Here is a 13,662-nt window from a genome sequence, read left to right as displayed (position 1 = left end):
TTTGTAGAAAGAGCAGATGTTGTGTTGGCATTGATATTGTGGTGCTACCCTAGGGGAAGACTTCCACTTGCAGAGCCACTCGAGTTAAGAGAATACCAGTAAAAGGGCTCCCAATGCATTTGAAAAAAGCTGTGCTTGGATGAAGGAACCATTAGCCAAAGAGTTAAAGTAGTTGCGCCTTTTGTGACAATCACATGATTGCTTTCCCTAGTTCCCGTGGTTGTTTGCCATGTGTGTGTAAACCCAGATAGCACTTCAGCTGGGACCACCAGTTGTAGTAAAGTGTTTCCATACCAAATGTACACACAGCTAAAGATGGCTCTTGGAGACGTTGAATGAAAATGTGTCTGCTTTAATGCTTTGATGAGTGTGCTTCAGTCATACCAAAATACTTTGCAAAGAATTCTTGTCAAATGTAATCATCAGTATGTTCTTTTGGTGTGTGGGTCTTGGGTTTTTTTGAATTTTCTATGAAATGGTACCTGTTCTTCAGCTACGTTGCTACTTTTTAATAGGTGGAAGTCAGAAAGCAGAATAGCTCATTAGGACTGTGGGGAACAACAAGCAGATTGGGTCATTCATTGAAGAACAGTTATATCAGTGGAACAACTTGCTTCCAGAAGCTGTGGGTGTTCCTACACTGGAGGTTTTTTAAAAAGACTGGACGAAGTTTTCCTGCTTGAGCAGGGGTTGGACTAGAAACCTCTAAGGTCCCTTCCAACTCTATTATTCTGTTAAGTTCAAACCTTTGCTTCATATTTGGGGTGTCAATTGGCTTAACCATTGTGGAATTGCCACAAAATAACTTAAATTGATAATACATTCATAATATCTTTACAAAGAAAAATCTTACTTCATTTTAGGTTAAATGCAATGAACTGAAGAACTGTCCAACCCCTAACGACTTAAATGATGAGAGTATATTTTCTTCTTTAAGAGGTTTGAAATCTATCCTTGTCTTCTGGAAAGCTCTGGAGAGATTTTAATATTGTTTCTTTTAAAAATCCCATTCAGTGTTGCTGAAGGAATTTTACAAATATCTGCAAATATCTACAGATGGTCCCAGATGCTTGAAAAGATCTTGGCAGGGACAAGGGCGGCCTATGCTTCTGCCCAGGCTTTCAGCTGATTGCCTCCTTGTTGGTTTCATTTTTGGAAGCAATTTTCAAAATGGCTTCTTTACAGTTGCTATGGAGAAGTTTTGTTTTTTTAAAAGAAGAACAAGAACACTCTTGCTGTCCTCATCAAGTTAAGAAAGTTCAAATATTTGATAGCTTTTTAAAGCAGATTTTTGAATGTCATCTGATCTCCATGAGAGAAATAATACATCAAATAAACTGATGCATAAAACGAGGAAAGTTTAGCATATGCAGTTGTACAGGATGTCAAAGCTATATATTAATCATTTTTTGTTTTCTTTTTAAACTAGGTGACTTTAGAAAAAGTGCTGGGAATCACTGTCTCTGGAGGCAGAGGATTGGCCTGCGATCCTAAGAATGGTCTCATTGCTTATCCAGCTGGGTAAGTTGTTAAAGGCACTCTTTAAAGACTGCAAGACTGCTTAGAGATAAAGTCTGCCAAACATGTCATGTAGTAGAGTGAGACTTTTTGAAATGTTCTCCTAAATTCATTCCAATTATGATACATAAGAAATGTTAAATTATTTCCAGAGGGAATAAAATTCTTATATTCTTCATTTGTCATCACTAATGAAATCTTTTTTTTTTTTGTCATTTTCTTGAGATTTCTTTTTAAAAGAAAAGAGATACAGTGGAACCTCGGGTCGCAACTGTAATCCATTCCGGACTACGGTCATGACCCGATTTGGTCGTGACCGGAAGCATGACCTTCTGTGCATGTGTGGACCAACACCCCCCCCAAAGCACTGAAGGGGAAATCGCTGAGGCAGGGAAAATTGCCGTGGCGATTTTTGTGTTTGCTTGGTTGCCACCCGAAGATCTGTTCATGACCAGAAGCAATACTGTTCTGAAAATTCTGGTCATCACCTGATTTGGTCACAAACAGAAGTGTTCACGACCTGAGGTTCCACAGTATATTAATCCTGGTAAGGTTATTGCACTGACCATCTTTCTTTGGTGGAACAGTTGTTAGAAGGCAATATTGCAGGCAAACTTTGCCCACAGCCTGGAGTTCGATCTGGACCAGGCTCAAGGTTGACTCAGCCTTCCATTCTTCCGAGGTCAGTAAAATGAGAACCCAGATTCTTGGGGGCAATAGGCTGACTCTGTAAACAACTCTTAAAACACTGCAGGGTGGTATATAAGTCTAAGTGCTATTGCTATTGTTTTGAGGTTCCTCTTCTTGTTTTCTCCTAAGGTGTTTTTTTTTTTAAACAGAAGGTTAAACAAAAGTCAGAAAAATATGAATCTGAATTCCTCATGAACCTGGAGTTGCCCTTTTAGAAGGGGAAATAGCTGTGTGGTGTGAAGATTTATGATCCAAAGTTCCTCTTGCATGAATAGTTGTTCTATGTTGTAATATTAGTCCTGGGATTAAATTGTTCTTTGCAGTATTTCTTAAATGGGCCAAAATAATTACCTAATTGGTGGATAAATTCAGTGAGTGGAACCCTTCCATCATATTCTGGAAGCAAGTATTAGTAAGCAATGTGCTTTGGATTTTCCTGGATGCCAATAAAGATGCTTCAAATGGTGACTAATCACCACTGGATTTGACATAATTTTCAGTTAGGCTTTATACATGTATTCACAGAGATCAAAATAATGGTTTGAAACAATGGATTCAAATTATTAGCTCCAACGTTCTTGGACCACATCATCCTTATCCACAGCGCTATTTGCTTTTTGTGATGCCAGAAGATTCCCCCAATCTTGAAAATGGAAATTCAGCAGCACATTTTTTAATCTAATTCTATTTTTCCACCAAAGAAAGAAAACCAGTGCAATAAACCTTGCCAGGTTTAATATATCTTTTTTCCTTTAAAAAAGAAATACAATAAAAATGACAAAAAGGCCTCATATTTTGGTTTCAGTATCTTTGGTGATGTTACTGCTGTGTTCGCAATTGCCTCCTAGCCCAATCTTAGGGCTGTAGCTATTGCTCTGATTTTACTAATAATCCGAGTAGTGTAGTCCCACTACAAAATAAATAAATAAACATTTCCACTCTCCCCCTCAGCAAAAGATGGCTGAATGCTGTTTTGGAAAGGCTTAGAAAAAAGCTCTGGTTGTTTTTCTTTGGAGCCCCCCTCTCTTCTTTGCATGGGCCTAACATACTCTGTCTCTCTGTGCAAACAGAGTGAAATGGCTAAGAAGAACGATGGGCGGAGATCCAAATTAGGAGCTGTAAGCAAGCATCTTGAAAAAGCTGACATGGGCCAGGAAGTCCTGCAATTTCAAACTGCAGTGACTGAGGAGTGCAGTGAATATTTTTACCTTGTTTTAACATTTCATTTTGCTAATGTCAGTGGGTGATTCTAATTTCAAACAAGAAGAAAATAAATTGGAGCCAGTTTTAGAAGGCTGTTGGTTTGGCCACAGTGAGCCTATAGAGAAGGGAAGAATAGCAATAATTCTTCTCATTGCTTGGTTGTGCTATCCTTGAAAGCAGCTTTTGTCCCTGAGCTCTTGTCTACAGTTTGCTGAGACTCTGATAAACTAGAAGAGATGTTTTCCTTCAGAAAAGAGGCTGTAAAATCTTTAGAATGTATAATTGCATATAAAAAAGGAGGGGGACACTAAGATGGGAGGCGTGTATGGTGAAATCTGGATATACTTCTAAATGCTAGATTAGCCACGTAGTTGGGGATGATGAGAGTTGTATTAGCTAAGCGTTTTCTGGAAAGCATTGGATTGGAGAAGGCTGTTCATCCCAGGTTACCGTGGGTTGAAGATAACATTTTACCTGCTGTGATATTCTGCCACTTCTTAAAGTCTGGTGTCCCTCATCAACATTTGAACTGGTATATAAGTCTTGAATTTTGGGATTTGGAGGCAATGATGTAAGTTTAGACTTCCTGGCTGGTAAAAAGGAAAAGAATTATCGAGGTATAGATGGATATTTGCTGGACAAATGGGCCAGAAGCTTGCAGCAAAATTAAATTGAAGAGGCTAGGCGACAATACAAAATTACAGAACTTGCCTGCTGGAGTCATCTCTTTCCCTCCCTCTTCGCTATGTCCCAAAATACTCGTGATATGCACCGAAATATTTGAAATTCAGGATAGAGACTCATGATTTAAATGGGGGTCACTACTGGAGCCCTGACACCATGGAGATGATATTGACCGAAATATTCAGAAAATAAAAGGAGGAGAAGCATTCCTTGAGCCCTGGGAAGGCTGTATTGGAAAGATACTCAAGGTAGTTCCTCTGTAAGTCGGGAGGACTTACGGGGAGAGAAAAGAAAATACCAGAAAACTTGCAATATTCTGTTCACGCAACCTATCTCAGTCTTCTTGTGGAATCTGTTTCCTAAACTGGATTCAGTTTGAAAGGTTGACACCCTCTTCCAAATGTAGGATGTTAAAAAACTAAGCATTGCTTTGAAGAGATGTTTAATGTCCCTTGAGGTTGATTTGTGTGTGGTGGTATTATCTATTTATTAAATTTGTTTACCACCCACCTCATCCCAAGGTGACTCTTGGTGGCTTAGATGATGTTGGTTTTGCTGCAGAATGATGGTTTTATGTAGCTGTCATGCTACATTCTCTGTGTTCTATAGCTCGCCACATATTGCTCTTTGCTGTTTGTCCAATAAAATGTTACAATGACACCTGATATCCTCAGCAACAGTGGTGGTATTCTACCGGTTTGGCCCGGTTATGCCGAGCCGGTGGCGTCAATGAGCAGCAGACCAAACTGCTTCTCTCTGCCGCTCTGCTGTTGGGCCCACCCGCCTGCCTGGGCTCACATACTCACCTTTATTCCCTGCTTTTAAAGCACAGCTGCTTTGCGCGGCACAGCAGAGTGCTGCGCGGCAGCTGCTGAAGCAACAGGGAGAGTGCAGGCTTACAGAGGGTGAGTTGGAACACTTCTGCGCCCGCTCAAAGTGCGTGTTTGGTGCGCCCGTGCACGCAAAGTGCCATGCCCACCGAACCGGTGGTAAAAATATTTGAATCCCACCACTGCTTAGCAACAATGTCTTAAGTCCAGGAAGGCTGATTTTGATTACACATACCCTGTTTTTTTTTAAAAAAATGCCACTATGATTGTGTATGCTTAATAGCACAATAGCAGAACTCAGAATGGGTTTTAAAAAGATTGTTAATGAAAGTCAGTGAAAATATAGAACCATGCATTTAATGGACAGTGCAATCACTCAATTATTGTAAGCTGTGGGAGAACAACAGTCGAATCAGAATGTGGATTCAAAGGACCACAAGGCTTTGGTAGGTGTGTGCCAGGCGTGGGAATAAGAGAAAAGTTAGAATTAGTTGACTTTAACTGGGAGGGACAAAAATCTAGTTAATAGGATTACTTCCATGTATTAAAGAAGCCTCCACTTTGGGCAAATGAAAATTTTATCTCAGTAACAACTTTCAGAGGGGCTCTGAGAGCCACACCCAAAGCTTTGGAGTATTAGACCTCAGGGTTGCAGCTTTAAAGAATTAATGGTGTTTTTATTTTCTCCTGCCAGATGAACTTGTTTGTCATGCCCACAGTCTCTAAAAGCAGAAATTGTTTGGTTTCCACTTGATAAGGAAATTATTTGGGAAGATGTTATCCAATGTTCTGTGCCAGCTAAGGACATTTTAATGAAGCTTGAGAAACTGCAGGAATCTTTAGGAATCTTTGGCATTCCCAGAAAAATAGAGGGAGCTGAGAAAAAGGAAATTTCTCTGAACTTTTTAGCAGAATCTTGTATGTCTTGGTGACGAGCAAAAACAAAACTAGTTTCTTCCTAATCTCCCATTAGAATAATATTAAATTCTGCCTAACTGGTAATGCCAAAGTGTAAGTCTAACAAATACATAAATCAACTTTCTAAATTTGGATAAAGGGATGATGGTTGATAAAACTCTGCAATGTGATTTGGCTAAATAGTTACTTATTCATTATGGTGGGCTGTTTTATGTTGCTGGGGGCATAGCCACTGCCAAGACATAAAAAGACAAATAGTTTGTTGCCCTAACTGAATTGCAGGGTCAGTTTGTTTTCTCATATTCACAAAGAATTTATACCTTCTTGGCAGGCTGCAGAAATCTCCTTGGCACTGTTGTTACACTGACTGTGGAGTTTTCTTTCTGCAGTGGTGAATACAATTTGCTGGATTGCTTGTTCTTGGAGTAATATGTATTTTGCTGACTGGAGCAGTGCACAGTATGCTTGACACCACATGGATGCCTTCCTTATAGTTCTTGCATATGTCTTAGTTCTGCTCTGTTCCACTCCAGATATCCCATTAGTTGACTCAACTTTTATTTAAAACTGCCAATACAAGGCAGGCCTGAGATTCAACTCTCTTACTATTTCAGCTCAGCGCCAAACTTTGTAAGAAGCATTATTTTTACAGCAGAGTTGTTGGGAAACCCACATTCCTTTAGCTGTTAATATTGTTGGACCCTGGCAAGAATTAAAGGCTTAAATCTCAAAGGAGGACCACATCAAAATCTTGTAATGTGCTTCTGAATGTTTTTTTAAATTTCCCTTCCTTTATCTGTTTGATAAATGCTAGTGTTAAATCCCATTTGGCATCTGCTAAATTGTTATGTTCCAAAACAGAAACCCCAATCCTAATAAATCTAACTTTGCAAGTTAGATTTCTCTTTCGGAGTTCAAAAATTGCAATGTGTGGATTTCCAGGTCCTGTAACGTTGCCTTGGGGAATGGCACTTTAAGTGGCATGTCCTGTCAGGACAGCCAGCTTGAGATTTGACTCAAGATTGAACCTGTAATTTAAATGTAATTTTAGCCCGCTGTAATTGGTGCATAGTGTAGCTCTTCCTCTGCTGAGTTAAAAGATTAGTGTTTTAAATGAACATCAGCGGGAGGAGGTGTAGAAAGTGACAGAACAGATGGAAATCTCTAGTGCCCTTAGAATCTTTGTTGTCCTTTCTTTTGGTTGCCAGGTGGGTACCTCACCTTCTTGCCTTTTCTTGTCTGTACCTAGAAAATGGTAATGAGGGCTAATGATGACAGAAACCTCGAACCCTTGCTGTGAATTCTCAAGATCCAAGTGACATGTCTTCAAGAGATTCTAATTTAATAATTTATCGCGTGTGTGTCTTCTATGTTTTTTTCTAAGTTCAAAATGTGTTAAATGGCCCAGGAAGAATTTCAACTTTCAGCAAGGACCATCGATCTAGGCATGATTCCCTATCTTTAGTTGTCCATGCCAGCAGCGGTAAAGCCACAGACCACAGGCCTCAGTAGTCCAAGAGTCATGTGACATGTGCCATTCAATTGTAATTTTGCATTAATAGTATAAACATAATAAGCTTGTACAGTGAATGATGAACTCATTCCTTGGTTTTAAAAGAATCACTCCCCCCCCCCCACTTCCTGGATTCATAGTGAGCCATGAGGATATTGAAATGAGATGAACATTTTTCAACGTCTTACTTCATAATAGCTCTTGGCTGGTAGCGAGTAAGCAACCCTGAAGATACTGGCCTCCTTAAACCACAAAAGCCAAATCTTCCTCTCATTCTGGTTTAAAGCTTCATTTTTCTTTGTAATAGCTGCATTTCTTCTAACCTGATGTCATACATTTTGCAGAGTCCTCTGTGGATAGGAGGGCCTGCACAGATTTATCTCACAAGATCCTCTGAGGCTCTATAAAGAACCACCAGGCCCTTTCAAAGCAGAAAGAACAGATTACGCACAGACACTTATACACGTATACACATAACATCCCCTTCCCAATAAAAGAAGAGCATTAGAAGGACTTAATGTCTATTGGGTGGCTATGGGTCCTTAGAAGAGGACAGTACAGTCTGGCTATGCTTCCTTCTCAAGGCTTTGGTAGTCCTGTCTCTTTTCTTTCTCTTTGGGTTGAAGGAGCTATTTTTTAGATGAACCTGTTCTCCTCTCCATCTCCTTGGACCCTGTTGGGTTGTTTTTGCAGGCAGTAACTGTCTCCTTTTCCATGACATTACTTCTGCTTGTTCCTCTGTTCTGCTTCTTCTCCCCCTTTAAGGTAGCCCTCAACTTTCAATAAATTATTTAGTGGCCATTCAAAGTTACAACGGCACTGAAAAAAGTGACATGATCGTTTTTCACACTTATGGCCGTTGCAGCATCCCCATAGTCATGTGATCAAAATTTGGATGCTTTGCAGTTGATTCATATTTATGACAATTGCAGTCATAATTCCCAGGGTACAATTCCCAGGGTCATGTGATCACCTTTTGCGACTTTCTGACAAGCAATAGAATAGAATACCTTTATTGTCATTGCATTCCACGAAGACAATGAAATTTGAAAGCTACTCCAGCACAGTGCCCCAAACACCACATCACAATCACACTATAGAGTTTTAAAAATTAAATCAATTATAGTAATAATAGGACTAAATCACAAATGCACTGTCTAATTCAAGACAATCACTGCCTTGGAAAAGAAACCGTTTCTCAAACCAAGAAGCCAGATTCATTTAACAACTGCTATTAATAGTGATTCACTTAACAACTGTGGCAAGAAATGTCATAAAATGTGGTAAAACTCATATAACAAATGTCTCACTTAGCAACATAAATTTTGGGCTCAGTTGTGGTCGTAAGCTGAGGACCACCTCTGTTTTATATAATGCCATATCTCCTGGTTCCTCGATTTGTTTATTTTACAAAATTTCTGCATCTTCTTCAAACAGTCAAGGGTGGAGCACAATATAAAGGCACTCAACAGAAAACATTGATCCCATCATGACAAATGACTAATCCTAAGGTTCTTGATAAAGGGCAAGCTTGGCAGTAATGCCTCCTTAGCCATGAAATAAACCTATAATGGAAAAAGGCTGCCCAGTTGCCATCGGAGTTGTATTGAATGTCTTTCTGGAAGAAGAACCTTCGGTGCCATCCTGAATGCCAAAATGGAAGGAACTGAGCCTTTCTGGGAGGACGAGGAGGGCATATTCCATGGCATGGGGGCCAACATGGAGAAATCTTGCTTCATGCCCCATGCTCATCTCGCCTCTTGCTGAGGTGGGACCATAAGCAGATCTTTTAGAATCCCCTTGTAGACAGGATCATTTTGGATAAGTTCAGCTAGTAAATCTCTTTTCCACATGTGAGATAAATTCCTTTTATTCTCAGCAGTATCTGCAACCCAAGAATTGGCCCACCTCTCCTGGACTGACCTAAGACATTGGGCTACTTGAGGTGAAGGGATTTATTGGACTGGCGGTGAAGTCTTAACTTCATTCCTGCAATGGGATGCATAATGAAAGCTTTAGTTCTGTCAACACATCAAGGAGATGCCATAAGCTACAACATGTGGGGTTTCATCTCTTGACTCAGGAGCCTCAGCTCATGTGTTAAACAACAGAATGTGTCTCTTGAACCAGTTTTTGTTTACTCCCAGTCTGTGAGTTCATCTCTAACTTCTGTCTCTTTCCTTTCTTGGTGAAAGAAGGGAAGTAGTTTGCAGTTCACCTTAGAAAGCCTTTCAACTGCCTTGTTTCCCTGATTTTGTATATACAAACTACCAGGCTATGAATGGGAAGGAACCTTCAGCAACTTTGTGAAAACAATCTCTCAACCATCACACAGTATTCAGATTTAATAATGACGGAAAGCCTTAAGCTTCTTTTATTTATTTATACAATATTTTATTTTAACAGGCCAAAGTATGCTGGTTGCCCTCTTCCAGTTTCTCCCGATCTTGCCACATGCTTATGTGTGTGTTTTGTTGACGTTGCTGCTGAGATTCTGTATCCTAGAAACAAGAAGTAAAACAAAACTAAAATTCCTCAGAGGTTACTACTGAAGAATAAAAGGACGTAAAGAGGAGAAACTCATCCATCTGAATCCCAAGCCAGATGCTTTATAGTTTAATTTACTTAATATGTATCTTCTTTCTTAAAAAAAGTAAAATTAGCAAAGCTGCAAACATTTGCTTCAGGAAAAGCCACATATACTATGGAGCCCCTTTCCCCTAAGTTGTTCACCATCCATCACCACCTCCTCCTTCAGGTAAACGTTTTACATGCCGTAGCTGACAACTTACAATCTGCCTGGTTAGACTCAAGTTAATCCCTAGCAACTTATATAAAACTAGGACTGTTTTGTGTCTAATTTCAGCCACCTACTAATATTGTTTGGAGTGTAATGCAAAATGCAGAATCAGCTTTCCATAGTGCTTTGACACGATTTAAAGGGAAACAAAACCTTGCACAACCCCAAATGAAGAAAAAATGGGGAAAAAATGGTGCCGTCCATTTTTGTGACCAATCCTCTCCACTTTGTATCATTGTCCCACTCCCTGCAATCCCCCACTCCTTTACAATAAATAGATAAAGGAACTGAAATGTTGTCTTTCCATGCTGTTTGCAATTGAAGACTTAATGCTTTGGCATTAGAATGGGTGAAACATAGGACTCATTTTATCAACGGCTAGCCAATAAAAACAGAAGTTAGAAATATGGAAATATAAGAGAAGGATTACATTCATAAGGAAGGTTTATTTAAATGGATAAGCAAATATTATTATGAGACCAATACCAATGTGATAAATGCTATTGAAAAAAAATTATGATTATTATCTCTCAAATTATTTGTACACAGACAACATACTGTTTATTTAGAAATGGAAATGTTTATATGTAATAAAACTTTTCAAAACTTGAAAAAATATAGAATGGGTGAAACTATTGAGTGGGTTGCAGAAAGGCAAAAAGAGACAGTAGTTAAGTAATAATTTTGGCAAGGCTGCGTTGTGATTGCTTATGAAGAAAAATAGAACTTTGGTTGCTGTTATTGATGTGCTGATTTTTAAGAAATATGCAGGTCTAGAGGTCAACCTGATTTAAAAGGCTGAGAGCTCTGAATCCAGAAGAAAGTGTGGTAGCATCTTGATAGGGGACATTGTGATAGGGAAAGAGAGGGATGCAATCCAGTAACAGACCCTGAGGAAAGCCTTAAGGAAAACAGTACGATTTTAGTACCTTGTGTGAGAGAGGTTCCTAGTGCTTTACTCTCTTGAGAGATCCCGCACCTTTAAAAGAATCTGCCCTTGTTTCTCAGCATCAAGTAGATGTTATATTGTGACCAGCATTGTAACCTGATATAATGATTCAGACTATTAAGATTAGCTTCCCCTAGTTGGATGCCTTCCAAATCTTTTGGAAGGGAGTTTTGGTCATGTTGGCTGGGAAGTGGGCAAATACAGTCCAAGAAATCTGGGAGAGGCTGCTCTCCATAAATACAGAGAGCATGATGATGACATGAACCCTATAGCAATTATACCTCGTGGGTTTATTTGTTTGATTAGGTTTACACTATTCATTCAGAAGCTCAAGGCTGATAATGTAGCATTTCATTCTCTTATTTTTCCTCACAAGGTAGTTGTAGGTTGGACTGAGAGAGCATGAGTTGCCCAAAATCACCCTAAGATGGATTTAGATTTTTCTTTTTCAATGCAATACCTGAACTTTTGCACCAGGTAGTCCTCTTATAAACAATAAAACAAGTGTATTGATGAGAATAGCTAGGACTCTTATGTTGGCAGTTGCTCCTATAGTTCAAAAGAAAAGTGTTAATATTGTACTTCTTCACAATTTTCACAAATATGAAAGTTCTCTTCTGTGATGTTATGATTGGTCAAAGATCTTGGTGTTTAAATGCTAATCTGCCTCTGTCATTAAAGGAGAGGTTGTGCATTTCTATAGACCTCTCCAAACCTCTCTTCACCTTTGCTTTGATACCAGAAGTGACCTGTGTTGGAGGAAAAACATCCCAGAGTCTGTCTGCAATGCTTGGGATATGCTTCTTCAATTCTTTCTTACTTTCTCTCACTGTACATCACTGCACTATTATTTAGCTCAGAACCTAGCCTAAACTTCCGCCTTCCTACAGAAGGATGCAGACGAACCTCTCTCACATGCACCATTGGACTTGAGCCTGCACTGTAAGTTGTCCAGCCTCTGAAGATGTCATGTTATATCATGGTGCCTATTGGGTCTAACCTAAAAACAGGGTGCCCTTATTGGGTACCATTGGACTTTGAAAGTATCTCTTAAGCCCTCTTAAGCAAATGTTACCAGCTTGAACTGCAAACTTGCTGAGTTGAGTGCAGAATGTCAATAATTTTTTCCTTCTAACTCTTATCATCACCCTGGTTATTCTTTAGATTTGATTGTTTGGGTTAAAACCACATGAACTTGAGGAGTTCTCTACTCCTGAGTCATAGACTTTCAAGATCTGCTTTTTCTAAACTTAGGGGATATTTTGCTTGTCATTTCTGAGCCAAGTTTCATGGAAAATGACAGTCATCTGTGTCACAGCCAAGCTAAGTGGTAGGATGTGGGAACAGATATCAGTATTTCTCCAGCCAAAAAAATCTCCTCAGCACATATTTAAATATTATACTACTGTATAATAAAGATTAAATCATGGCAAATGTTGAATGACAAGTCCGTCCTCCCTCCCTCCTTTCTTTCTTTCTTTCTTTCTTTCTTTCTTTCTTTCTTTCTTTCTTTCTTTCTTTCTTACTTTCTTTCTTACTTTCTTACTTTCTTACTTTCTTTTTCTTCCTTCCCTCCCTCCCTCCCATATTCACAAATTCCCCTTTGAAACCACATGTTTCTCACTCCAGTCTCTTCTCTTTTCATTTTTTTCTGGCACAAGGATGACTACATAATGGCAGGACCCAAAATGTTGGATAAATAGAAAAAACGACCTCTTAGCTTAGCCAAATTATATGCCGTGCACAGCATGTTCTCAGATAAGGCTTTTCAGTCTTAAGAAATTGTTATTCCTATGAAGACTGGGTGTCACTCTAAATATGTGCAGGCATCTTATACAGCTGAAAAATCAAGCAAAACACTGTCATGTGGCTTTCCTGTGCGTGAGAGGGCTGAAAAGTAGGCAGCTTAGGGGGAATCAGGCTTCAAGCAGAGACGCTAAATTGTGATGGTCTTTCTCCTGATGTATTTTTTAAAATAGCTGGGAATATGTTGTCAGGCTCTGACTCAAAGGAAAGGAAATATTATAAAAGGCAATTAGAAATAGACAGCATTTGGGATTATTCAAGGCTTCTTAGGCTAAAAAGAAAACACATAGGTAGTTTTAGTTTAATGATAATAGCGACTGGGATTTCTGTCATTAATATGCGATGGTAAAATGTGATGTCAGGTGACTATGCTGCTTAATGGTGGAAGTCCCTGGTTACTATTGTTAAACGAATCCCCATTGGTCATTAAACGAGGATCTCAGGTGCCCACAATCTCTGAATTCCTGCTAGTTTTCCCATCGACTTTGCTTCTGGGAAGCCAGCAGGGAAGGTCACAAGCCACAATCACCTGAATGAGGGATGAAGCGTTCGACAGAAATCCAAGACAGTTGCCAAGGGCCCAGATTGCTGCTACATCACTGCAGGGTTGCTATGATGGCTGGAACATCAATGAAAAGTCATAAGAACCACTTGCCAATCGCTGTTGTTGTAAGCTTGAATGATCACTGAATAAATGGCTATTACCCAAGGACTGGTTATTAATTACCCAAGTGATAATCAGTAGTGGGAT

At 39.4% G+C, this 13,662-nt stretch overlaps 1 protein-coding gene across 4 annotated transcripts in view; it reads left to right on the top strand.

Annotated features, from left to right (window-relative positions):
* Positions 1-13,662, top strand: part of MAPKBP1 (mitogen-activated protein kinase binding protein 1) — a 135,219-nt gene that overhangs the window by 39,007 nt on the left and 82,550 nt on the right. For all 4 annotated transcript variants that reach the window (XM_087921788.1, XM_026709745.2, XM_087921787.1 and 1 more), the window contains exon 3: positions 1,430-1,521. In XM_087921788.1, the coding sequence (XP_087777914.1) occupies positions 1,430-1,521 (92 nt within the window). The remainder of the gene's footprint in view (positions 1-1,429; positions 1,522-13,662) is intronic.

Source organism: Pseudonaja textilis, chromosome 1 (assembly GCF_049901715.1).
Source record: "Pseudonaja textilis isolate UNSWEBS1 chromosome 1, rPseTex1.2, whole genome shotgun sequence".
In the NCBI taxonomy this organism is placed as follows: Eukaryota; Metazoa; Chordata; class Lepidosauria; order Squamata; family Elapidae; genus Pseudonaja; species Pseudonaja textilis.
The sequence above is the reverse complement of the archived record's forward strand: the minus strand, read 5'-3'. Positions and strand labels throughout refer to the sequence as shown.